Source organism: Anguilla rostrata, chromosome 15 (genome assembly GCF_018555375.3).
Source record: "Anguilla rostrata isolate EN2019 chromosome 15, ASM1855537v3, whole genome shotgun sequence".
NCBI lineage: Eukaryota > Metazoa > Chordata > Actinopteri > Anguilliformes > Anguillidae > Anguilla > Anguilla rostrata.
In genome coordinates, this window is record NC_057947.1 from 25,150,303 (window position 1) to 25,176,652 (window position 26,350).

The 26,350-nt window shown below is 46.4% G+C and overlaps 1 protein-coding gene and 1 long non-coding RNA gene across 2 annotated transcripts in view; one reads left to right on the forward strand and one right to left on the reverse strand.

Moving 5' to 3' along the window:
• Positions 1–1,158: 1,158 nt before the first annotated feature.
• Positions 1,159–4,940, reverse strand: LOC135241115 (uncharacterized). Its single transcript, XR_010325888.1, has 3 exons — positions 4,854–4,940; positions 3,695–3,758; positions 1,159–3,320 (listed from the first exon to the last, which is right to left on the reverse strand). It is a non-coding gene; the product is annotated as an uncharacterized LOC135241115 (long non-coding RNA).
• A 208-nt stretch (positions 4,941–5,148) lies between these two features.
• The window catches only part of LOC135240666 (Krueppel-like factor 7), a 27,939-nt gene continuing 6,737 nt past the window's right edge, over positions 5,149–26,350 (forward strand). Inside the window, exons 1-2 of the mRNA XM_064310468.1 lie at positions 5,149–5,653; positions 22,414–23,008. Of these exons, the coding sequence (XP_064166538.1) occupies positions 5,552–5,653; positions 22,414–23,008 (697 nt within the window). The 5' untranslated portion in view covers positions 5,149–5,551. The remainder of the gene's footprint in view (positions 5,654–22,413; positions 23,009–26,350) is intronic.

Genomic DNA, 26,350 nt, shown 5'->3' on the forward strand with positions numbered 1-26,350 from the left:
GTGCTGCTGGGAGGCTCAGTCAACTACGATACCATGTTGGAGTGTGTAGATGAGAGTCCCACAGTCTTGGATCAAATCCGGACTGTGCCAGTGCCAATTGTGGCCGGTAGCTCTATAGCATGGAGCTGTAATTGGTGAATACGTTGCCCAGCGTACGGGAGGGTCCAGTTGGTTAGGTGGTCCGTGTTTCATCACTCTCTATCAATCCCCTGCTGGTCAATCGGACATCTGTGGACTGTATGCCAAAGCTGTATATGAGATGTCTTCCTCTGACTCCACTCTATGTGAGCTTGGCTGTGGGTTGCTGTGTCAAAAGAAACAGGCAGGTGACACCATATTTTTCAGAGGAGAACCAAGAATATCTTCACTCTCCTGAATCATAAGTGGGGACCGCGCATGAAAATGGCTACAGATAATTAATTGAACATTCCAAATTAGGGTGAAAACTGGCACAGACTGAGCCACATTTAACCTTTCAATGTGTAAGAGCACAAATATGTGTTTAGAATGTTAAAGATCCAGGAAACTGAAATCTGTGGATTCTATGCTGATGTGTTGTTTTAATACTTTATTTACAAATGGCTCATAAATATTTTTAAATGATTCTTACAAAAAAAACCCTGGCATCAATGGGCGGGATTTACTGTGTGTTAGTTACGTAACAAAAACTCTAAGCACAGTGAAATCCTTCCTACATAATATGAAAATGATGCTCTTGCCACTGTTCTGTGTGAGCAAAGTTAAGTTGAAAATGCCTAAGCATTGCCCCTTCTCTGGGTGCGAAGAAAGCAATACACTTTTTTTTCCAGGAAATGAAGAGACCAGCAAGAAATTGGTTTTATTTCTGGAGTTCACAGGCACAGCAATATTGCAACAACCCTTCCAGTTAGTATTTGCTGTGCCCATTTTCGCCTGGAACTTGTCACAGAACAGCTGTGTGATGGATCATAATTAGGCCTACCGTTTGCTAGCGATACTTAAATATCTTTCAAGCTTATACATGTGGAATCAAAGCTTTTCTGTATTTGGGTGCAATGTCCAGAGTTTAAGACTGTGTAGAGTCTAATGTTAGTGTACAGTAGCTCAGTGTTACAACATTATTGCACATTGAATGATCAAACCCTAATGACAAACCCTAATTTATCTTGCTTTCTTTCATTTTGTCTGGTAGTGTAATGTTACTACATGGGACAATCTGCTCTAACAGGCTCTAATAGCAACAAGACATGGTTTACATATGACGTGTCTTATGGATGTGAATGTTAATGAGCGCAGGATACACGCCCACCCTGTCCTTGTCTGATGAACAGGTCACAATAATCTAATACTGTTGATTAGATTAAATGGTTATAACACGGTTAAAAACTTGAAGCAAATATTAAGAAGACAATCCATCATCACTTTTGGGATATACAACCAAAATCCAGTTTCCTGGACCTTTAAGTGAACATACTAATGGTGATGTAACAATCATTACTGACAGAATTTTGATAAAACATTCCAAAAAACCTACTCTTGAAAGGATTAACATGGGGGATACCGTGCTGAAGCACATTTGTTCAATAAGCCCAAGTAGCGCTGGAACTGTACCCATGTAGAGTGGAAGAAGCAGAAAGAATGTAAACAACTCACAGTTTGTTGCTACGTGTTTACACAACCGAGAGAGTGATCCTGGATGAACACCACAACACAGCACAGAACAGCACGCCAGAGCGTTCACATGCACCGTCAGCTCTGCGGTCCTCATCTACCCTTCCCCCACATCGTTAACTACAGCGTCAACTCAGAAATGTTCGTTTTGAACCTATGCTTAAGAAGAGAGAGTATGTCCAAAGTACTGACATGAAAATAGAGATTGTGAGACAGGAACTCTGTAGGAGAAAGCGTTGTCTCCCACTGTATTTTAATTGTTCTTGGAAACTCTCAAACAGTAAATGCTTTGTGAACAAAGAACAAATCTTGGCTGACAAAACCAACAGGCACTTTTAAATCTACTAACCTTAATACACATTTTGTTGTGTATTGTTAGACTTACCCTTACCACTGTTTTCACTGTTGTATGAAAAGACATATTCAAGACTGCCTATCTGAACATCAACATGTCATTAGGACCATTAACCAGGATTATCCTATCGCCAGGCACTTTGCAAAGGCTCATGATGTTAATGCATCTCTATTGCAAATTGAGGCCATTGAAAATATGAAATGGTGATGGGGATTAAAATGCCTCTTAGATGGCGAACTTTCTGGATTCTTTAAATTACCCCAAAGTGCTTGATTTACTGTGCTTTTCATATATGATTTTCTTTCTACTTTATTGCGGTTATATAGAATCTTTCTTATTTTTCATTAAATCACATGATCCCTCTGGCTAATTCTCTGATTGGTTACTAATTCCATGTGCATGATGTTTTTTCTGTTGGTTACATGGACCCTGGTGAAGAGCGATGTGGCTGAAAGTTTTTAGCTGTTTTTGCTTTTAACTATTTATGTGCAATAATCCAATGTAATAAAAGCTGTTTAAATGTCTTATCTTCATCATCACACAAGAATGCCTTGGACACCTGGAAAGTAAACTATAGTATTCATATTTTTCTCACTTTAAAATTGTTATCAGTGAGCATTTAATTTCTCCCTTTTTTTAAAAAATTATTTTTTATTGGAACAACTACATCAAGTGTTTTGTACACAAAAGTAGCTAATCGATTTTCCAATTTTTCTGCTGGCAGGGAGCTAGTTGGGGCATCTAAATCTGGCAGCACATCAATGAATTTTGTAATGGTAGAGGTAGCAATAGTGCACCCTGTGTGCAGCATGGATTCAGATTTTGCAGGCTGGATCGACTGCAGTGCAATTTGACAATGGTCTGAAAGCACAGGATTATGAGGGTGAATTTCAACACCACTAACAGTAACGATGCCAAAACTTAATCCACATCTAATCTAGAGTATGACTATGATAATGTGTGGGGCCAATAACATTTTGTGTAAAATCAAATTGATTCCAAAATGGCCATGAATGTCAATGCAAAGGAGTCGTCCGCATTTTAAACGTGAACTTGCCTAATGTCACAAATATGTCATAACTTAGAGCTAAGTGAGAAAGCAATTCTACAAATCCATGCGCATCACTGCAATAAGAACCAGGCCCGCACTGGACCGTAGGGTACATAACGGCACAAACAGCGAGGGACCATGCAGTTTTTCTCCATTCAGCTGGCCCAGTTTTCCACATTGTCCCCAGCTGAATGATGACATACACACAGCACACAGATGTCCGCCATGCATGCGGCACGGGCACTCTGGTGTTTCACTGGAGCCCTGCGGAGCACACAGACAGACACAGATTCACTGCAAAAAGAAAGCACCGAATTGCAGATTTCACATTAATGGGATGTGGACAATATAGGTCAGTTCTCGACACACATCGGCTCCTTGTTGTCTTAGTCTTTCAACACAATTTACTTTCCCCAGAGGAGGAAAATAGTTAAATTAGTCAGTGTCCTAAAAAAACTGTAAAATTAATTGAGTCATATAATATCTTGCTGTATTATTTTCCCACAATGCACTTGAGCAGATTCAGTCTGAGCTGCTTTCACGCTTGTGGAAATTGATGGGTTTGTTAGATACATCCAGAGATTAACCATGAGTGTCCAAAGACAGAATAGACAGGGTGAGTATAGTTGAGTCCTTACTGACGCAGGCCTCACGAGTGGCTGGGACAGGCCTAACCATCATCAACTGTCCATGACCAGGAGCCTACAGAGATGAACCAAGGATGGAAGGAAATGTTTTAGAAAGGACCGGCAGGAACAGTTATATTTTTTTTAAAACGTTCACTGTATTCACTGTCGTAATTCTGCAGCCCATCCCATACATACAAATGCCACTTTATAATAATTTAAATTCGCTCAAAAGGATTTGCCCTTATAGTAATGGTGTTTGCCAGGCTCCAAACCACTGACTAAAAGTTTAAGGAAAGCAACAGGTTGACCATATCGTTGCACGTGTGCAGTCAGTCACACTGAAGCATTTTCGACCACGCATTTTGAAATGTTTGTGCGTAAATTCTCTCCATCCCGCATACGAACTGAGGATTCAGTTCCCTTCCAGGAGTAGGGAAAATGAATCCCTGCTTTATTTAGCTGTATTGATCCTTCCTAGTTTAAAGCGCATAATAAACCAGAATGAGTTCATGTACTCCCTGAGAGACAATGTGCAAATACATATTTCTGAAATATGACTCGGTCCGGTGCATAAACACATATGCCTTAATAATGACTTGGTTTGGAACACACCCACCGATTCTAGCTTTTTCCCTGGCTATGCCGTCAATAATTCGTTTTAAACTTTTAGTGAAGGAATCATGCATGTTGATGACCTAAAAAAATCGAAAAAGGCCATACACAATAACGCAGATCGGGTTGGTCTTAACCTTCGGCATCACGACTGATTGTTTTGTAAAAATGCAGTAAAGATGACAACTTTGTTTTCCACGTAAACAATCGAATGGTTGGTGCGTGTAAATCAACTGGAGGGCTACTTATGAAAGGGTAAATATTCGAAAACCTGCCAATCAACAACAGACTGTGAGCTGTACGACAAAGCGGGTGTTCATATTTCTGTTTCTATTTCAGAGAATACATGGGCATTTCAGGCAGCCGTGGGAAAAATCGCAAATCGTTCCCGTCAACTAGTGGCACATATTCTGCAAAATCAATGGACTACAAAAGGAGGGCCTCTTATAGAAAAATGCGTTATAACGCACTTTCTTTGGTTTCTTCGATTTACTGAGCGCAACGGCATCGATAAAATATATATATATATACATATATATATACAAAAAATGCTCACTGCAATTGCAACAGCTCTGACCAGAGCTCAAGATATCATCTCCTCTCGTTCGAGCCTTACTTCAGAAAATGTGCACGAGCGCGTCTGTGCGATTTATATAGCCCTCTAAAAATAGCTCACCTTTCACTGCCATGTAGAGCTCGAGTGACAGCCTTGAAGAGCCAATCTCCTTATTCTATGGGGTTTAACTCCTCCCTAATAATGCACTTTAGCGCCGCCCTAATTGGTCGCGTATGAGATCATCAACCCTATTTACCTTATATGGCAACGCATGAGTTGATTGACAATAACTTCCCCCCGCCCCTACCGCCCCTTGGCTCGCACCGCACACTAGACAGCTACCCAACTACTCGCCTGCTGTAGCAGCACTGCTAAGAGAAAAAGCTACCTGGAATTTAAAGAGCAAAGATTTTAGCCTGGAAATGCGGACATAGATATGGACGTTTCATGTCATCAAGCTTGCATCCCAGTTCTCGGCTGAAGACCTAAGGGTTCAAACACCAGATAAACGGGATTGCACTTTAGTAACACGCTTTTAAATGTTTCTCCAGATTTTTCAGTCTTTTGTGATACATCTTCACTTATCATAGCACAACACACTCGGATGTGAACGTTTTCTTGTTGTCGTTACTGACAATAAAACAAAAGTGGGCTTTTTTTACTGGATCAGTTAAATTGTTTCTGTACGGAACATCGACATGGACGTGTTGGCGAATTACAGTATTTTTCAAGAACTCCAGCTCGTGCATGACACCGGCTACTTCTCTGCGATGCCTTCCCTAGAAGAGAACTGGCAGCAGGTGAATAGTTTTACATTACTTCGACTGTGTTCCCGTAATCATTGTTATAGTTAACCTGCGGACGCCAGCTAGACCTCGCGTGCAAACACACGCTGCTCCTCTGTCAGACCAAAACAGCCTGAACTCCAGTAGAGGCGGAACTCGTGGCGTAGTCTTCAGCTGCAAAGGAGCGCACTTTTCTACTTGAAATATTTCACAAGTTCTGCTCACTTGTATACAATTTTTCCGCACATCTTTCATTGCTTGTTATTACTGTGTTATGATTATTGAAAATTCGAAAACGAATGAAGAAAGTAAATAATGTTTTGTACATTCTTAACTTGTCGTTTAAGAAATAGGTGGAAAGTAATATGCAACTAAATTGTTGAGTGTTTTCTCCGTGTGATTACAATGCTAAATGAGCTCATGGCGTTGTATTGATTGCCGAATGCAGAACGCACATCGATCTGCCAGTCCGTCCGTCCTGTTTTGCGTCAGTTTTAAAGCATTGAAAACCTGACCACGTGCAGTACAAGTCAGTTGCATTTTGAAGTAATTTAGAAATATAAATTGAGGACTTTATGAATAGGTCTGTGCTTTCAACTCCTTTGTACTAAGAGCAGTTAATAAATTACGCATGAACACTGGGATGGGGGTGGTGCAAAGATGTATGTCAAGCGGCCATGAAAAAAGTGTTCAAAATCGGAACTAAGATGGAATACACGCTTGGATTAATTACTGTTATTGGTTGCGTCGTGTTTGGCACCTGTAGAAATAAAAACATTGTGTCCCGTGTCACATTATGACTGGGCGCTTTCGCCTTGCACTCATTTACTGAAATGAAGCCTTCCGCAGGGGATGGCAGACAAAGCCCGCACATGGTCAAACAGATTTTCACTCTTTATGTTCTACGTCCAACATACTGTACTGTGCATGGGCTCGTGTCAATTCAGGAATGGTGATTTATCGTATGTGTCTTTATTATTAATATTTAATGATGTTGCTTTCCCTGTGCTGCTGCTGCTGAGTCCGGGGAATAATTTAAAGGGGCGTGCAAAGGTCTGTCAGCTCCTCGCCAAAGCCGGGGGGACTGGGGCGTGCGCCTACAGTAGTTTCGATTCGTTGTTCAGAGAAGGATCAGCGCCACGCGACACCCTGCATCCCGCATAAACGCGACTTTGCGCACGTACCAGCTCATTGCTATTCCATGTGCTCGCGTGTGGGGAAGTGCGGCGGGGCAGTTATTTAACAGTGGTCTGCGAGGTTCCAGCGCCGCCCCCCTCCCCCGCCGAGCGCACCCCGAGTCTGGCTGTACGTTAATGGAAAGCTGGGCTCTGGTCGGTTGTATACTGTCCGGCCACTTTTCGCTATAATTGGCCCCTCACTGTCAGTAAGATAGCCGGACCACTGCCTGGAGCTCCATCTATCTTTCCCGCTGGCCCCCACTCAACCATTCCCATCTCTGTCTTCTCAAATTGCATGGTATTTTTTTATCTGTCATTTATATATCTCAAATTGCATGGTATTGTCATTTATATAAGCTCATATGTATTTGTGCTTTGTGTTTGGTCCTTTGTGGGCATTCTCTTTCTCTCTCGCCCTCCTTTGAGTGTGTGTGTCTGTACATGCACATGCACATGCAAACGCGCACCTGTAATTGACTGTGTGTGTGTGTATTCACACGTTAACATGCATGCATTTGCGTGGCAGTACATATGTGCTCAGGGGTGTGTGTGTTTGCGTTTGTATCTGTATGCATGTGTATATTCAGCCGATTAGCCATCCACATTTGGGGGGGGGGGGGTTTAACTCTTCCTGTTTGCCCAGCTGGCTACCTGCTGTTCCAGTGACACAAACCTGCAGGATGGGTTTGTGCAGGCGGCAGCTAGTGGAATCAGAGTCAGGACTCCGTGCTGATTAAAGTGCCCCTCCCCCCTCCCAACCAGCACGCCATTTCCTCCATATCAAAGCGTGGGGCTGGGGAGGTCGGTGGCGTAGGGAACACTGCACTCACCGCTCTCTCAATGCGGGAGAGACCTGAACACTGCACTCACCGCTCTCTCAATGCGGGAGAGACCTGAACATTGCACTCACCGCTCTCTCAATGCAGGAGAGACCTGAACACTACAGTCAGAGCTCTCTCAATGCAGGAGAGACCTGAACACTACAGTCAGAGCTCTCTCAGTGCAGGAGAGACCTGAACACTACAGTCAGAGCTCTCTCAGTGCAGGAGAGACCTGAACACTACAATCAGGGCTCTCTCAGTGCAGGAGAGACCTGAACACTACAATCAGAGCTCTCTCAGTGCAGGAGAGACCTGAACACTACAATCAGAGCTCTCTCAGTGCAGGAGAGACCTGAACACTACAATCAGAGCTCTCTCAGTGCAGGAGAGACCTGAACACTACAATCAGGGCTCTCTCAGTGCAGGAGAGACCTGAACACTACAATCAGAGCTCTCTCAGTGCAGGAGAGACCTGAACACTACAATCAGAGCTCTCTCAGTGCAGGAGAGACCTGAACACTACAATCAGGGCTCTCTCAGTGCAGGAGAGACCTGAACACTACAATCAGAGATCTGTCTCAGTGCAGGAGAGACCTGAACACTACAATCAGAGCTCTCTCAGTGCAGGAGAGACCTGAGCACTACAATCAGGGCTCTCTCAGTGCAGGTGAGACCTGATTTCTATAATCACAGCTCTCTCAATGCAAAGGATTATAATAGTGTCCCTCCCCCCTCCCAAGGAGCCTGAACCCAGAGAGAGACTGCATCTGAAGGCCAGCCTGTCTTTCCCCTGCAGTCTCCGTAGTCGTCCGACTGGCTCAGTCACCCCTCTTTGATGGGGGTGAGCTGGTAATTGGGTCATTCTGTGCCTCTGTCTCCACTCTGTCTCGCCAGCCTGTTCCGTGCCCGTTGGGCTGGTTTCTCGTAATATTTCGTCACTCCTGTTGTTTCTGTTTTTGTTGTTTTCGTTACGGCTCTGTAGTTGAAGCTTGAGGAAGCGGAGGCATCCTCTCTTACTGATTTTCCTTCCGTAGTTTAAATTTAGATCACAGAGCAGTGCTTGGCTGGAACCTGGGCCAGCACTATGACAAGCAGCACTGGGGAGAGACGGGCCTGGGGCACTTTTGGAAGTTTGGAGAAGAGCTAGGAGTACTCTGTCTTGATGGAAAAGAATATGTGAGCCATAACTCCGATGAAGTAATGCCCCAGTGGGGGGGAAGTGGCTCATAGGCTGAGCCGAGGTTTTCTTGGGTTAGATTGACGTCTGGTATTACTCATGTTTGGGGGCTGACGTGTACGGCACATGCTCAGTGTCCTACCTGCTGTATTGGGACAGTGGCTGCGGGTCTCTGGTTGAACTAAAGGGGTTAATTAGTATTCGCACAGGATATGAGGTGCAGTATGTGCCTGCCCAGTCCCCCCCCCCCCCCCCATTATACACCCCCATTAATGCAATGATACACCCAATCAATACAGGATTACACCATAGTGCTGTGGGATTATCACTTTTCCATTTCAATATGAACAGCTTCATTTAAATGAATTGAAAACGTTGTTCATTTTTATATATGTATTCATTAATTAATTTCATTTTATATGTTTTTATATATTTTTCATAACAATGTATAGAGCCGCATTTAAGATACAAATAAACTTAAGCTACAGGTCAGACCTGGAAAAGGGGGAAATAGTAAAAAAACAAAAAATGTGCTACTGTTTCCTAGAGATAGTTCTAAGGAACTTTATTCCAGGAAGTTTTTGTGAAGTTTTCTTCAGTGTTCTCCCCCTGACTACCTCCTCCCTCAGCAATGACAGTTTACTGCCTATTAACAATGTTAATCTAAAACAGAAATAGTACATTTTCAGTGTCTAGAGTTATTACTAAAGCTAATTATAGTTATAGCATAAAAAATGCCCTGTTGTAGGTATGAGTTTTGCTTTTGGGACTATTTGTTGCAGGCTCATATTGCTTTGAATCAATGTAGCTTGCAAAGTCATTGGACTTTCTGGAGATACCAGTAAGTTACCGTTAGGTTAATGACACCAGTTGCCATTAGCTTAGTGTTTTCATCAGCCAGCTGAGCTTGTGCTTTTTATTCGATAATGAATTGCTAATAATTTAGGCTTTGTGCAAGATATTCAATATAGTCCAAAGGACTCAGAGTTGAGACAAAAGATTAAATAATGTTGCCGATTCACTTACATTCCAGCCAAATGTGTTTCTTTGTCCCCCTCCTCTTTTCTGGAAACATGCAGCAGCATGCAACAGCTGTGTATACGTTTGTGTGTTTGCTTGACACCACCCCCAACAACCATGTGTAATGTGGTTTAGAGTTTTTGTCAGAAGAATTTATTTCGGGAAGAATATCGTACAACGTAATAAAAATTAAATAGTGAATAAACCATTGATCGATTGTTCACAAATATGAAATTCAGGGCTAGATCCACATTAATGCAGAACTGCAGCCTAATTAATACAGGAACACAACTCCATTTATTCCAGACTGCATCCGCATTAATACAGTACTGCACCCCTGCTAATACAAGACTGCGCTCTGTAGTACAATATTATCTATCCAGCAGTACAGCACTGAACCCCTGGGGTACAGTACTAAACCCTGAGGGTGGCTGAGGGACCCATAGTGAATATCCAGGCATCTGATTGGTTGTTCTCGTAAAATAAGACAATCTGCAGCCATCTGCTGCAGAGCCAGTGTGTCTGCGCAGGTCCCTCTCCCTGAATTGCACTGCATTAAATCCATTTGGCGGACACTTATCCAGAGTGACTTACCAAACCAAGAGTAGAAAGTGCACACTAAGCCCAGTCCTTCAGAAAAGGATAATTGATATTCTCAGAGCTAAGAAGTTCTTAAATTCTTAATCGCTTAGAACTGTTAAGAGCAACTGTTCTGTCAGCATAGTCAAGTGATAAAACAAACATTCGGCTACCCTGCAGTGTCTCTGCTCGCTTGGCTCCTCCCCCTTCTGCTCCTCCTCCCCGTGGCGCTGTGCTCGGCTGAATGAGCCTCCTGTTACCGTGGGTTACGATAATGCCGGTTATATAATCATCAGTGGAGCGCGGCGGCCGCTGCGCTCGCGCGACGGCGGACTGTGGCTCGCGGCGGGAAAGTACCTGGGACTCCGCGCTGGAGAGGAGAGCAGGGGGAGAGGGGGAGGAAGAGTGAATGAATAAAAATCCCAGAGAATTCCCAGATGAGGAGAGAGAGAGAGGGAGGGAGGGAGGGAGGTGGAGAGATAGTGAAGGAGAGACAAAGAGGAACAGGGAGATAAGAGAGAACAGGAACAGCAGACACGAACGTGGCTGCTGACATAGCCCGAGGGAAGAAGTGTGGCAATACAGAAAAAAACACCATTCAGACAATGCATCCTTACGCTTGATTTATAATAATGAGAAGGAAAATAATGAGAATTTGTATTGCTGTAAGCAGCGGCAATATTTTGAAGAACGCTGCCAATATGGCATTTTGAATTTGAATATTCAGAATGGGCTGAATGTTTCCGTTTGAGTGAAAGAAAAAGAGAAAGAAAGAGTGGGGGGAGAGAGAGGACAAACACTGGTAGGCGGTGTTCTTGGCAGAGTTTCGGCAATGTGGGCAGACTGGCCAGTTAGTCTGAACAAAACCAGTCAAACCAGTTTTGCATTTACCATGGCAACACTGCTACTTAACTGAGTTAAAATTTTACCCAGCATGACCCTAGTCTACAGTCAACAGTTTCTATACACTGTAATAAAATATAACAGAGGGAAAGACATTACTGAATCTAAAGTTTCTGTGAGCCTAAACTTATCATCTTTTGGCAGTGAATTCTCTTTTCTTTTTTTGTATTTTACAGTGTTACCAACACTTAATTGCTACACTGTGTAAGAGGAGAAGGGCATTATCCACAGTAATAGAATGGCAGATTCCGGGAAATTGTCTATTGTCCAAACAAGTCAGGAAAGACCGCTCTGAATAAAAATGACATTGACAGCCATTGTGAGAAGCTTGTCCTTGTCCGTCATTGTCTGGAGGTGTGAGCCATCATTTTCTATAAATTTACCCTCACTGTAGAAGTGAGTGAGAAAGAATCTGCTCCATTACATTACATTACATTTATTTAGCTGACTGCACCAGGTTTCAGCTCAAAAGGGCATGTTTAAAATGATAATTGAACTTTAATGCATTTTTTATGAGTGCGTTTATATTATTTATCCTAGGAATCAGCAGATATGGGTTTCTGCTCCGTGGGGCTGTGCGTGTTTGCACTGCAGTGCGGGGACCAAACTGACTTGAACCCGGAGGCAGGGAGGCAGTCTGTGGGGCAAGTTCACGGGGTGAGCCGCGGCCCTGGGGCCCTGAGCCCCGCGCTGGGACGCGTGCGGTCAGGGGGTCAGCTGCTGGAGGCCGTGGGTCGAAGGGGTCAGGGACCCTCCGGTGACGCGGCTCGTCCCCTGAAAGCTGGAGTGCTGTGATTACCCCGGGCTCTGGGGCTGATGGGTAATTGGTGATGTCATATGTGTTTCTCCCTCTCGGTCAGCTTCTCCTCCAGTGGCTTTGGGGGGGGGGGGGTCTTTTGATGGTCATGGAAATATCAGGGATTTGCCTTCGGTTTTTCTCCATTTCTCCTTATCTGCCCATAACCACCCCTCTCTCGCTCTTTCTTCCTCCCTCTGCCTCTGTCTGCGTCCCGCCCCGCCTCTGTTCCTTTCTCTCGTTCGTCCGTCTCTCTCCTGGTCGCCTCTGATACCTTTCTGCTGTTCTCCAGAGCGAGCCTGCACTGTTTTAACCCGTAGTAATAATTGAATTATAATTGAGTGATTACTCTGGTCCTCGTTCGGTGAGGGGAAGGCTTATGTTTAAACCTACAGGACGGGGTCTCTGTGAGCACCTCTCTGCAGAGAGGACTTTTATGGCTGCCTGCTGGGCTTTTGCCGAATTAAATGACTCCCACTTTGGCTAAACCCGATTGAAATTCCCTCCCGAAACCACCAAGAAACAAATTCAACACATCTTCAGAGCCCGAGGGAGGGTGGGTGAGAAGTAGCCAAGATTAGCATACCGAGGCTCTTTTTCTATGGTATTCATAGAGCTACAGTTTCAAAGGCAAACGTTGACCTCGGAGTGTTTGAATGGAAGGTCAGGGAGATTGCTCTGCATTTTAAGAAGCTTCTTTATCCACCTGCCGGGTGACATTGTGGTCCTGGCTAAAGAGTGGTGTGTTGGCGTTTTTTTTGTTTTTGCGTCTTGAATAAACACACTGGAACATGCACACATTGAGACTCACACATAGGGGCGCAGAGAGAGCTGAAGGAACGTTATCAGTAACTGTAGAAGGGACAGACACACTAGCAGCCTGATATGTGGTCATATACCACAGCATAAAGGAGACACAGAGGACACCGAACTGGTCTCCAAATTGCTATTAATAATGTATAAGTTTAATATTGTGGGACAAATTCTTTATATAGTTGTTAGTTATCAGACATATTATTATTATTTTTAGTTTTATTTTTTCGTATGTCTATATGCTAAACTGCATAGTCATTGTTAGACTGCTGTTAATGGTCATATTTTACATGTTGGTTATGCATATGGTTTAGCAGCACTGCATTGGTCCTCCTGAAAAAGCACCGTTGACTCGAAGTTGAGGGAGAAATAGAGTGAAAAAAGACAACAGAAGTGTCTGTGAGGCAGTATGAGGCCTGAGCGCTTGTGCACTTGTGCACTTGTACACTTGCACACGCGTACCCACTCTGAGCAGTCTTACCCATACTCAGGACACAGCTCGAACCTCCTCCGCGCGTTCGCTCCGAAGTGGCGTTTTAACCTTGGATTCCGAGCCCGGCGCATACATCACTTTGCAGCTGCGAGCGCCGCGCGTGGGGGCGGCGACCTCGCCTTCTCAGCCTGTCGGCGCTGCAGGTAAATCACCCCGCCGTCGGCCGGGCGACGGCGCTCCTGACGAAGTCTCAACCTGCCGGCGACCTCGGGTGATGCTGTTAGGAAGGCGGCGGCGCGGCAGGGGAGGCGCACGCTTGCGAGCAGATGTGGGATGAGGTGGGGTTCATACGCAGGGTGTGATAATCTCACACACCACCTGAATCCCTTTCTTTTTTTTACACTTTTGGGCTGCTTGTTAAAAAGAGGTGAACTACTTCGCTCGCAAGGAAGGGATGTCTTAAGAAATGCCCTATATTAAGACCAGACCTGTTCTTCCTCTTTGTTATTTTTGATAGTGGGTGAGCGCGTGAAGCTTCCTTATTTATTTCTCTGTTCACTGGGCTGTGCGAACTGACTCAGTGAATGGCGCTTGGAGGTGAGCCTGGATAGGTGTGATCCATGACTTGGGTTGAGCCTGCATAAGTGTGAACTGTGTGTTGGGTTGAGCCTGCGTGGACAGACAGGCTGATCCATCGTGACGGAGTTGGGTTGAGCCTGTGCAGGTGTGGCCTATGTGTTAGGTTTGGCTCTGACTGTGGGATGGGGCTTCAGAGTTTGGAGGACTCATATTTGCTTCTGGGTGCTGGGCAGAGTCAGGAGTCCATGCTGATCAGTGCTGGGTGGAGTCAGATTGCAGGCATGACATAGTACCTATGGCAACCAGTGCTAGGCGGAGTCAAATCTGTCATTCAGGGAAGCAGCAGCTGATGCAGTACCAGTAGCAGAGCTAAATGGGTCGAAGCTATTTTAATCAGTGATGCAGCTGCAATACCTGAGAGAGATGAACAACATGCTCACACCAAGTGTGTGTGTGTGTGTATGTGTGTATATGAGAATGTATGTGTGTGTGTATGTGTGCGTGCGTGTGCATGTGCATGTGTGTGTATGTGCATGTGTGTGTGTGTGTGTGTGTGCATGTTTGTGTGTGTGTGTGTGTGTGTGTGTGTGCGTGTGCGTGTGTGTATGTGTGTGTGTATCTGTGTGTGCGAGCATGTGTGTATCACAGAGTGCAGCACAGAGCAGGCTGTGTGTTGCTGTGCATTATTTAAGTGTTCACTACAGGACAGAGAAAAGGAGTGGCACAGGCTCTGCTGGGGGCCTGTGTTTGTCTCAGGGTCGCCCTGCTGTCACTGCACAGCACCTCTGCACAGCCCGTCAGAGCGATGCTGAGTGCACCCTGCAGGAGTATCTGTGTGTTCATGTCTGCACGTTTGTGTACGTGCACACAGTATGCTTCTGTGTGTGTATGTGCGCATGTCATTGTGTGTCTGTGTGCTTCTGATAACGGGCGGTTGAGTAGCTGATGGGGGGTCAGTACTGATATGTGCAGTCAGACAGACAGGAATCTCAGTGTGGGACAGCAGTGGGGAGGTGGGGTTGGGAGGGGGAGGGGGTGCTTAAACATGGGAGCATCTCACTTGCAAGGGAACCTGTGGCAGTCACTGCGCCAGTGATCCCCCTGACCAGACAGTCCCTGTGCCAGTGATCCCCCTGACCAGACAGTCCCTGTGCCAGTGATCCCCCTGACCAGACAGTCCCTGTGCCAGTGATCCCCCTGACCAGACAGTCCCTGTGCCAGTGATCCCCTCGACCAGACAGTCACTGTTCCAGTGATTCTTCCAACCAGACGGTCACTGTGCCAGTGAAGTAATGTATCATTGTATGAGGTAGAAAATCATGTTGTGCTGTGTTATCAGGGGTGATACCTTGCCTTGCTTTCCTCACAGGTTTCAGACTCTCATATCACTGCCCTGGTCCTGCAGGACTGGGAATTTGCCCTCTGCATAGAGGAAGGGAAATCAGGAGCAAGGCTATAGCCACAGAACCGCTAGCGAGAACGGGCTGTAACCGGAGAAGCGGGCTGTCTGTGTGGAACCGGCTGTAGGGGAACGGGCTGTCTGTAGCTGGGGGAACCGGGCTGTAGCCAGGAGAACGGGTCTGTCTGTAGCCGGGAGAACGGGTCTGTCTGTAGCTGGGGGAACGGGTCTGTCTGTAGCTGGGGGAACCGGGCTGTAGCCAGGAGAACGGGTCTGTCTGTAGCCGGGAGAACGGGTCTGTCTGTAGCTGGGGGAACCGGGCTGTAGCTGAGGCAGCTGTAGTGTGCGCTTTGCTTTGCTGTCTCCTGTAGTGAGATCCATCTGCCAAGAGAGAGAAAAGTGCCAGGTGGCAGAATTCCACGGAGCTGTTTCCTGGGCTGCTTTGGTCTGTCTGCAGGCCCCGTTTCAGAGAGACAGACACATGTTGCATCCTGCACCAGGCAGCTGAAAGCGCTGGCAGGTACAGGCCGGCCAAACCCAGGCCTACCGCCCTCCATCTGCAGAGCCAGAAGGAAGTGAGGTGGCGAGGACTGGCCGGCCTGTTTGCCAGCTGTAGCCTCCGTAATTACTGCTTCCGCGGATAATGGGCTGGGCGGGAGCAGCGATTTAAAGAATCTGTTTACGTGCACTCGAGTGAGCGCCGGAGAACAGGGCCTGGCTCTATCGCCGGGAGCAGCAGCGGCTGATCTCCCCTATCTCTCCCTCGCGAGAGCAGCCTGCGGACCAGCGGGCGCTGGTCATTAGCGCTCTCGAGCAGCTTCCTAATCCTCTCCCTCTACTCTGTTAAAAAAAAAGCTTTTGAACGACCCTCACGCAGGGTCTGAGTGTGTGTGTGTGTGTGTGTGTGTGTGTGAGCACTTGTGCCTGCAGGCACCTGTGCATGTGCAGCTGTGTGTGCGCTTGTGTGTGTGCATGCATGTGTCTGTGAGGAGAGATGACAACGCTCTGCAGTGTGCCCTACTAATGAGACGTATCCTCTTGCCTCCCTTGACCATTTCCCAGAATCCTGTGGGGGTTTTTGCTTTCATATTTCAGTGAGAACAGGGTATGGCTTGAAGGTGTTGTAGGGCAGAAAAATAAAACCATTGTACTCAGACATAAGATTAAAAGATAAGTTACAGCACCTCAGGGGACAAAAAACAATTCACTGGGGAGCCAACCAGTTGACACTTCTTTTTCTTTCTTTCACAAATTGTAATCCTTGACTCCAGAGGACAAAAAGAACAGATATTTCAGGCTCTAGGCATTTGTGAGTGTGTTGAATTCCCCCCCCCCCCCCCCCTTCACCACATATCCCGTCCTCACATATCCTGTCTCTTTGCCTCTTTGAATTTCCTGTGCGCTTTCGTCCTGCTGGCTAGGGGGGATGTTAGGGAGGGGGGAGGGGGGGTGTGAGAGGTGAGGAATGTCTCTCTGTCACTAAGACTCTCAGGTCTGGAGGAAAGAGACAGCTTTCTGCAAGCCCTCAGGGGGGCGCTGCTGAGACAGGATGTGGGAGGTGGACAGAGAGAGAGAGACAGAGAGAGTGAGAGAGGCTGTTAGTGATCCAGCATGGGGGCATGGCTCTCTGGCGAGTTAGTGGCGTTGACTGACAGAGATCAACACCACCAACTCACAGAACCCTTCAGATATTATAAGGAGCCCTTAAGGCTAATTTTATTTTCTGCCACTCAACACATTTAAAAAAGTGTCGCTCAACCAAAATGAAGGTTCTGCGTGACATTTGGCTTTTATACAGTGAAGGCCTGCAGGGAGGGCTCTGATGTCTCTGTGGTGAGGAGGCGCCAGACTCCTGACCATGTGATCACATTTGTAAACTGTTCAGTCACACTGCATGACAAAGTATGATTACATAAAATTCTATTCGTGACAGTCATGCAAGACGTTTTTCAGTTGAAAATGCGTTGTTTTTGTCAAAAGTATTGTGCGAAAAAGTATAAATTAGACTTTAACCCCTTTAATAAGTGTCTCTAGCTCACTTATTAAAGGGGTTCCAGTGGGAGATCCAGTTGAGATTTCCAGTAGAGGCGGACAGGATCTTTCTACTAAGCCTGAGACCCTGCCTCTATCAGTGAGATGATACCTTCTCCATCCCTCTCTCTGTCTCCATCTCTTTCTCTCTCTCAGTGCGTTTTCTCAGCAGGATGCATTGAGTGAGAATGTGATTCTTATGAAGTTGCCAGGTCGTGCTTATGGTGCTTTGGCAGGCGTCCATTTTGTTTTGGTTTTTTTGTTTTTTTTTTCCAATAATTTTGTCTTTTTAATATCATGTCTGTTTTCTTTTGGCTTTTTTGAAGGAGAATATTTGTCAGGTGAGATGTCCCAGTTTCCTTCAGGGTTGTGGCAGTTGACATTTGAAAGCAATATCATAGGAATAAGTGCTCTTTTGGAAAAGGACGGTGGGGACGTTGTATGTCTGACATGTGACTGGATGCAGGGTGGATTGGTTAAATGCCATCACCCCAGTGCCCCCCATCAGCACTGCTCTGACACACTGGGTCCGGTTGTGTCTGCTCTGGGGCCTCTGGTCTCCTGTGCTTAGATCAGGTATCCGGGTCAGAGAGGGAAGGTTTGCTGATGATGACCGAAGGTCTCCAGGAACTCTCTGATTGGCTGCTGGGTCCCTCCTTTACCGTCTTCAATCCTAAGGAGTCTCTTGTTGGTGGAGCTACTCCTTGCACAGACAACATTAGTGAAGTAGTTTGTTTGCCTGTGTGCCTAGAACCCAGTAAATAAAACTAAAAACGTTGCGGAGGTCTACACTGCTGTAGATTTCAGTGTTTGTTTCATGTTTTAGCTTTTAATATGCGCGGGAGGATTGGTTCTTTTGTTCCTCTCCTTCGCGCTTGGCGTGTTGATTCGAGCCACGTTCGCACCGTGTCCCCCTAGAGCTTGGTAAAATAGCAGGTAAAGGCGAGCGGACCGTTCCGCGTTTAGGAGGCAGTATCCCTGTGAACTTTAAACAGCAGGACTGCGACGCGCCGTTATCTGACACGTGTATCTTGGGAACGACGCTGTAGCATATAAAAGTGTGTTTGTGTTGGATGTCAAAAAAAATAAAATAAAGGAATGCAATTGACTGACGGTTCAAAACAGAAATCTTTCCGTGGAGGCCTGGGAAGTAGTTACATAACTTTAACTCTCCGTGTGTGTGATCAGTGCTATTATATAAACTCCCTGTCCGATCAGTGAACTTACACACTGTCTGTGGCTAGTGCTCTTACACACTCTACAATCCTCTAACCCCCTGTGTGTCATCACTGCTCAGACACACACGCCGTGTACGATCATGTGATCAATAATACAATGTTTAGAGAGAAAGACGTTTTTGTTTAACAAGTATTTTTCTATCCAGTGTTAAATAAATATAGCTGATATTCATGGAAGCGCTTTAGCTGGGTTTGAGCAGCGGAGGGCTAGGCGTACAGCTCAGAGCACCCGAGCGGGGAGATGGATTCTGGCCCGCAGGAGCTGGACTTTCTGCTCTCGACGCGCAGCGCGTGCGGTACGACTGGCAGGGCGTGCCGAATCAGCTCTGCCACGCCTCTTACACCCGGAGAGGCTGGCACGCCAGGCGCCCCATTACATCAGGGCCAAACGAGGAGGCCAGGCCTGCCTCCTCTTGGTGGAGAGCGGGGTGTGCGCTTATTACTGTACTCACTTCTGTTCATAACCTGCCGAGGGGCATTCGTCCGAGCGCTAATTGCTTCACCGCCTGAGAGAGGCGTTGTGCTGGGGGGGACTGCGAGAGGGTGGGGTTGGGCGCAGGTTCACGGATTAAGGAGGGAGAGGGGCAACCGCACAGCAGGAGAGTCTGAGAGAGGACACCCTGTCATAGACTGGTTATTAAAATTTTATCAGAGGGGGTGGGGGCCTGAGGAAGGGGGTGGAGGCATCTAATTAACCTTGCTGAATGTGCACACACACAGCGGGCTGGGTTTTTGTTTTTGGCTGTGGCATTGTTTCTGTGGCTGTGTCTGTACTGTGATCGCTCTCTCTCTATCTCTATCTCTCTCTCTCTATCTCTATCTCTCTCTCTCTGTCTATCTCTTTCTCTCTCTCTCTCTTTCTGTTTCTGTTTCAAGGACAGGAGATATTCCATGTTACTTGTACTTGAGTGGCAAAAAAAAAATAATTTCAATAATCACACTTATACTCTCTCTTTCCGTCTCTTTTAAGGCAGGTTTACTTGTTGTGTCGATGTGTTGAGCTGATCCTCGCTGCGCTATGGAAATGGCTGAATATTGCATGACAGTTAAATTAAGAGGAATGTGCTAATTAAGAGGGCGATGGGAATAATCATTTGAATGTCCTGCTGATTTGAACTCTGACATGGTGCTGGTTATGATCCTATGAATGCACTTAGATTTTTTTGATCACACACACACACAGGCACATACACACGTGCGCTCACACACAGACACAGATACTCCAAGACACTCTTCTCCCCAAATTAGCGGTCTCTTCGCCCAGTCAATTGAGTGGTGAACCTCTCAGTTCCAGCTGGGCAAAACAAAAAGACAAAAGACGAAAAGCGAACGGTCTGAACCCTGAAGTGGGGAAACCATAAAACCCGTTTGCAGAGGTGTGCGGGTGGGTGGAGCCGCGTCGTTAGCTTAGATAATACGCTGAATCCGTCATCAGAAATCGGTGGGACTTAACCGACTGGGGCAAGGGAGACAGCTCCCCTTTCCTACCGTCTTGCTCCAGCCAGTGTGCAGCATTAGCCCATTTGTACCGTCTCTCACCCGGCTTCAGTCTCACCCTCTGTCTCGCTGTCCTCGTTTGATGCCTGCTTTTGCTGAGCTGTCTGCTGGAGGTTCAGATCACTGGATATGGGAAATGAGCAGGCCCTCTAATGCAGTCTCCTGGATTATCTCCAGGGAGGTTGTAGGGGACTGGATCGTTCTTTTGACCCATTTCTGAACTGAATTCATTGCACAGTTCCTGTAAGTGCAGGCAGTATGGAAAGCAGGGAGAAAACTACTGACATCAGCCTCTGAGATTCTCTAATTTAGTCCACCTTTTGCCTTTTTGACCTCTGCCGTTCTCTCTCTCTTTCTTTCTCTCGCTCTCTCTTTCTCTCTCTGTCTCTCAAGGACAGGAGATATGCAGTATATCCAGTGTTACTTGTATACAAGTTATACCTATATTGATTTCCTTTATTGCGCTTCAGTGATATTGTAATACATAGTAGCCAACTAACATTTCTGAGTGTGTTTCCCAGAGTCCCACACACACTCCGCAGGGGGGCCCTGTGTGCGGATGTCAGATTTCCTTGTTTGTGCATTGTTCTTTAATTCAGCAACGTTTGTCAACAGTGTCTATCCACAACGGCAGTCTCCGGAGAGCTCTTTCTGATTTACGGTGACATGCAAATTTGCTTTCTCCGTGGCGGGGAAGAGTAAAAGGGAAGAAGCATTATTTTAAAAATGAAACGCGGAGCGTTATCGTCGAGCGACAGATGGCGGGTTAAGTGTCTGCTACTTATTTTCTTGGGAATAAGGAGTTGGGCGAGAGCTGGAGAGGCAGTCTGTCATGTTAAAAGTCCCGATAACCGGAATATGGCAGCTTTATTTTATGCTGATGAAGTGGATAACAGGCCTTGGCGGTTCTGCTGGGTTCTGTCCGGGCTGCGAGCGCGTCGGCCTGTAATGAGCCAGAACAGCGGCGTCAGAACCCAGAGACAAATGTGATCCGGACCGTATAGAAACTGCTGAGGAGTCGCTTTGTGGGGCCGTGTTGGGTTTTATGGCAAAGCATTCCTCACATTAAGCTGTAATGTTTCCCATACAAAAGAAAGAAGACCGTATCGGACATTTTCTATAGTGACAGCAAGTTTTCTTTTTTCTTCTTTTTTTTTTTTTTTAAAAACGAAGGGCTTATTTATTTCTCGGGATGTATGGTGATTTAGGGGTTCGGGAGAGCGGCGGAAATGAAAACCTCGCCGCGGAGGCGCAGATAAAAAACGGCTGGCTCCCTTCACGGGCCGGAGCGGATCTGGAACAGCGGGCGCGATAAATCACTCCGAGCTGCTCCGTCTCCCGGGGCCGGAGGGAGAGCAGCGCTCCGGCCCAGGTGGCTGATCTGAAGTCCCGCGCATACGCACGGCACGGGGGCTGGGGGGGGGGGGGGGTTCAGAGAGGGTTAATGGGTCCAGTCCGTGAGCTCATTCTCCAGTCATAGTGACTGTAATGAATGGGCTTTATCCTTCATTTTAAGCTTAAAAAATTTAAGTCAAAACGTTCTCTTAAAAAAAACCCACATTTTATGTGATATATATATATATATATATCAGAGTTTGTGTCAGACAGCATTGGCAGTTTTTGGCCTGTAAGAAAAAAAAACAAAAAGGCTATAGCCTAAAATGATGCTTCTTATAAGTTCAAATATGCATTTTGTTAATTTTTCTGAAGAGCATAGCAGCTTTTCAGAAATAGCATTGTTATCCCCCCAAAAAATCACTGCAAGAAACAGTGATTTATCACATCAAAACGGCAATGAGAAGCCAGCCGTCTGCCAGAGAAGGTTATGTAGCTAATGCAAATTTCAGGCTGCAATAAAACTTACAAGACATTCAATTTCAGGTCAGCAGCTGCCCACTTCCATGTCACTGCAAATGAATATGTCGGCAGTTGGCTATCATAGGCCTAATTATATTTTTTTCCTGTTATAAATAGGCCGTTTTATTCTGTCAGAATTTGATGTATTTCAATAGGTCTAAATATGAGCTTGATATGATCCGCAAATTGTTGTTTTATTGCCTTGTTGTTAAATGAATCGTTCTGCACTGCTGGCTAAAGCCAATTAATGTACCATCAACAATCCAAATAGGCTATGTTATGGTATTTGTCTTGCACTAGGTGAACAGCAGAAGTAGCTTCTATTAGCCTAAGAAGGTTTTTATTCTGTTAGAGGTTATTCCTCTTTATTCAGAAGAGGGATCTGTCTCATTAAACAGATAGGAGGCTTTCTCTCTGCAGAGCGTGGTGACTTACTGCTCTGCGATTTCCACAGACCTGCCTGGAGCTGGAGAGGTACCTGCAGACAGAGCCCCGGCGGCTGTCAGACTTCCTGGAGGAGGAGCTGGACTCCCTGCTCGCGCCCGCCTTCCTGCACGCGGAGAGCGAGGAGGACGAGCTGGCCGACCCCCTGCTGCCCCGCCTCCCCGACCTGCCCGGCTCCGCCCTCCCGCCCCTGCTGGCCGCCGCCGCTGCCTCCGCCGCCAAGCCCCGCCCAACCCCCACCAAGCCCCGCCCCTCACCCGCCAAGGCCCTGGAGCTCGGCGCCAGCGCGGCCCAGCTGAGCGCCGCGGTCACCTCCCTGACTCCGCCCTCCTCTCCGGAGCTCGGCCGCCACCTGGTGAAGCCGCCCCTGGCCACGCTCACCGCCGGCACCCTTACGCTCAAGCTGGTGGCCAGGAAGGCCGGTGGGCTGGCCGCCGCACACGCGCTGCCCTCGCTGACCTGCAGGGGGCAGCAGAGCGATGGCGAGTTGGGTGGGGGAGACATCCCCGAGAACAAGAAGAGGGTCCATCGCTGCCAGTTTAACGGCTGCAGGAAGGTCTACACCAAGAGCTCACACCTGAAGGCACACCAGAGAACACACACAGGTAAGACATAAGGTCTGGAGTGTCCTGGGTTTGAGTCTCCAAAGGAACACAACTCTACAAATGAGATGTACAGTCATCAGTATACATTTTAGCATTAGCTCATGTATTTGTGTTCCTTTTAACTTGGTAAATGGAGGGATATTCCATTAAGGATCAACAATATTAGCTTTTAGAATATGTGTTTTGTCATTTTTGTCTTTAAAATGATTCTGGAGCACAATCCTGCTTATCAACATGCCTGTAAAGCTCCTTTGAATTTCATTCCATTTCTAATATGGAAAGGAATAATATCAGACCTGACAAAACCCCTAAAATCCCTTTTGAGTCCTGGCAGGCAGTGAAGCTTAGGCCTGTCCTCAAAGGGAGGGGCGCGTGATTCCCCCTCCTCCGCAGCACCGAGACTTCCCTCAAAATCAGGACTGATTTCCCCTTCACTGTGACCTGGGCTCAGAACTGCTGAGACTGCCATTCAGGAGCGCCTTTTGAAGAGAACGTTTCTCCCGTGATTGATAGGCTGAATGGAATGAGTGTCTGCTTTTGTTCATTTAGTAATGTGACATTTTTCTTTTACATTTACCTGAAGACAAGCATACGGTCTGGTATATGTGGTGCACCGGAAAGGAAGTTTACAACAAGTCCACAGTTAGAGAAATAGCTTCCTAATTACTCCTGGAGAGTACCAGTGCGAAGTAAGTGGCAGGAGTGGTAATGTAGCTTCATGGTAAATCACAGGTTTCCATTGTACCCTTCAGTCAGGTAGCTATGGTAACCATGAATTTCTCCAGCAGATATCCAGGTGTTGAAATGAATTGTGTGTGAAATAAATGTCATCTGAGATAAGTGGCTGTGGATGAGGGTGCCCGCTGAGTAAATTCGTTTAGTGACGGTGTGGGTGAAGATCAGGGAATCCCAGACGACTGCAGAATGTGAGGCGTGGGGTCCGTGTCAGTCGCCCTGTGGTGAATACGTCTCCCTTCACTGCATGATGCTGGTCCTGAAGAGTGGCGCCGCTTAACTGGACCCTACGACCTTCCGGGGCCACACTCTCAGTCCTCAGCCTCGATCCGGCTGTTTGTTGCCTCGCTGGTTTTACTCTAAACTAATAGTCCTCGCTGGTTTTATTCTAAATTAATAGTCCTCACTGGTTTTACTCAAAGCTGTAGTCCTCACTGGTTTTACTCTAAACTAATAGTCCTCGCTGGTTTTACTCAAAGCTGTAGTCCTCACTGGTTTTACTCTAAGCTGTAGTCCTCGCTGGTTTTACTCTAAGGTGTAGTCCTCGCTGGTTTTACTCTAAGGTGTAGTCCTCGCTGGTTTTACTCAAAGCTGTAGTCCTCGCTGGTTTTACTCAAAGCTGTAGTCCTCGCTGGTTTTACTCAAAGCTGTAGTCCTCGCTGGTTTTACTCAAAGCTGTAGTCCTCGCTGGTTTTACTCAAAGCCGTAGACCTCGCTGGTTTTACTCAAAGCCGTAGACCTCGCTGGTTTTACTCAAAGCCGTAGTCCTCGCTGGTTTTACTCAAAGCCGTAGACCTCGCTGGTTTTACTCTAAGGTGTAGTCCTCGCTGGTTTTACTCAAAGCTGTAGTCCTCGCTGGTTTTACTCTAAGGTGTAGTCCTCGCTGGTTTTACTCTAAGCTGTAGTCCTCGCTGGTTTTACTCAAAGCTGTAGTCCTCACTGGTTTTACTCTAAGGTGTAGTCCTCGCTGGTTTTACTCTAAGCTGTAGTCCTCGCTGGTTTTACTCAAAGCTGTAGTCCTCGCTGGTTTTACTCTAAGGTGTAGTCCTCGCTGGTTTTACTCAAAGCCGTAGACCTCGCTGGTTTTACTCTAAGGTGTAGTCCTCGCTGGTTTTACTCAAAGCTGTAGTCCTCGCTAGTTTTACTCTAAGCTGTAGTCCTCGCTAGTTTTACTCTAAGCTGTAGTCCTTGCTGGTTTTACTCTAAGGTGTAGTCCTCGCTGGTTTTACTCTAAGGTGTAGTCCTCGCTGTTGTTACTCTAAGGTGTAGTCCTCGCTGGTTTTACTCAAAGCTGTAGTCCTCACTGGTTTTACTCAAAGCTGTAGTCCTCGCTGGTTTTACTCAAAGCTGTAGTCCTCGCTGGTTTTACTCAAAGCTGTAGTCCTCGCTGGTTTTACTCAAAGATGTAGTCCTCGCTAGTTTTACTCTTAAGCTGTAGTCCTTGCTGGTTTTACTCTAAGCTGTAGTCCTCGCTAGTTTTACTCAAAGCTGTAGTCCTTGCTGGTTTTACTCTAAGCTGTAGTCCTCGCTAGTTTTACTCTAAGCTGTAGACCTCGCTGGTTTTACTCTAAGGTGTAGTCCTCGCTGGTTTTACTCTAAGGTGTAGTCCTTGCTGGTTTTACTCTAAGCTGTAGTCCTCGCTAGTTTTACTCAAAGCTGTAGTCCTCGCTGGTTTTACTCTAAGGTGTAGTCCTCGCTGGTTTTACTCTAAGGTGTAGTCCTCGCTGGTTTTACTCTAAGCTGTAGACCTCGCTGGTTTTACTCTAAGGTGTAGTCCTGCTGTTTTACTCTAAGTGTAGTCCTCGCTGGTTTACCTAGGTGTAGACCTCGCTGGTTTTACTCTAAGGTGTAGTCCTTGCTGGTTTTACTCTAAGGTGTAGTCCTCGCTGGTTTTACTCTAAGGTGTAGTCCTCGCTGGTTTTACTCAAAGCTGTAGTCCTCGCTGGTTTTACTCTAAGGTGTAGTCCTCGCTGGTTTTACTCTAAGGTGTAGTCCTCGCTGGTTTTACTCAAAGCTGTAGTCCTCGCTGGTTTTACTCAAAGCCGTAGACCTCGCTGGTTTTATTTTAGTCTTGGTGTTTCTGCACCCTGGAGCCACAAGCTCCTCGTTTGTTTCTTTATGAGACAACTTAAGAGATGTAATTAGCTTAATCCTTGTTTTAGGATCTGATGTCCATACATTACTAACACAGTAAGATTAATATTACTGGAAAATTGAAGTACCCTGCATGGAAAATGACTTCGTTCTGCCTGGCTTTGTAAATACCATTTCTTAACAGATAAGATTTTAAGCTTTTATTGCACTATATTCTGTCGGTTTCTCAGAAAGGGACCAAGAAACAGGGAAACCTCAGGGAATATGACATAATATGCAATATCAATTTCCGATAACTGACCTCAGAATGATTTTCTGTTTCCAGTTGGCTGAGGGAGTGTGATTCATTTCCAGCACTGGTAAAGCAGGTGGTGGTGTGGGTGTGTGGGTGTGTGGGTTAGGGGGGGAGGGGGGGGAGTGAGGCAGCCCGCATCAGCACCAGGAGAAGGCTAATAATTGGCTGATTACATGCTGCTCCTGGTACCAGTCTGCTCTGTCTGCCGTTCCACCCCC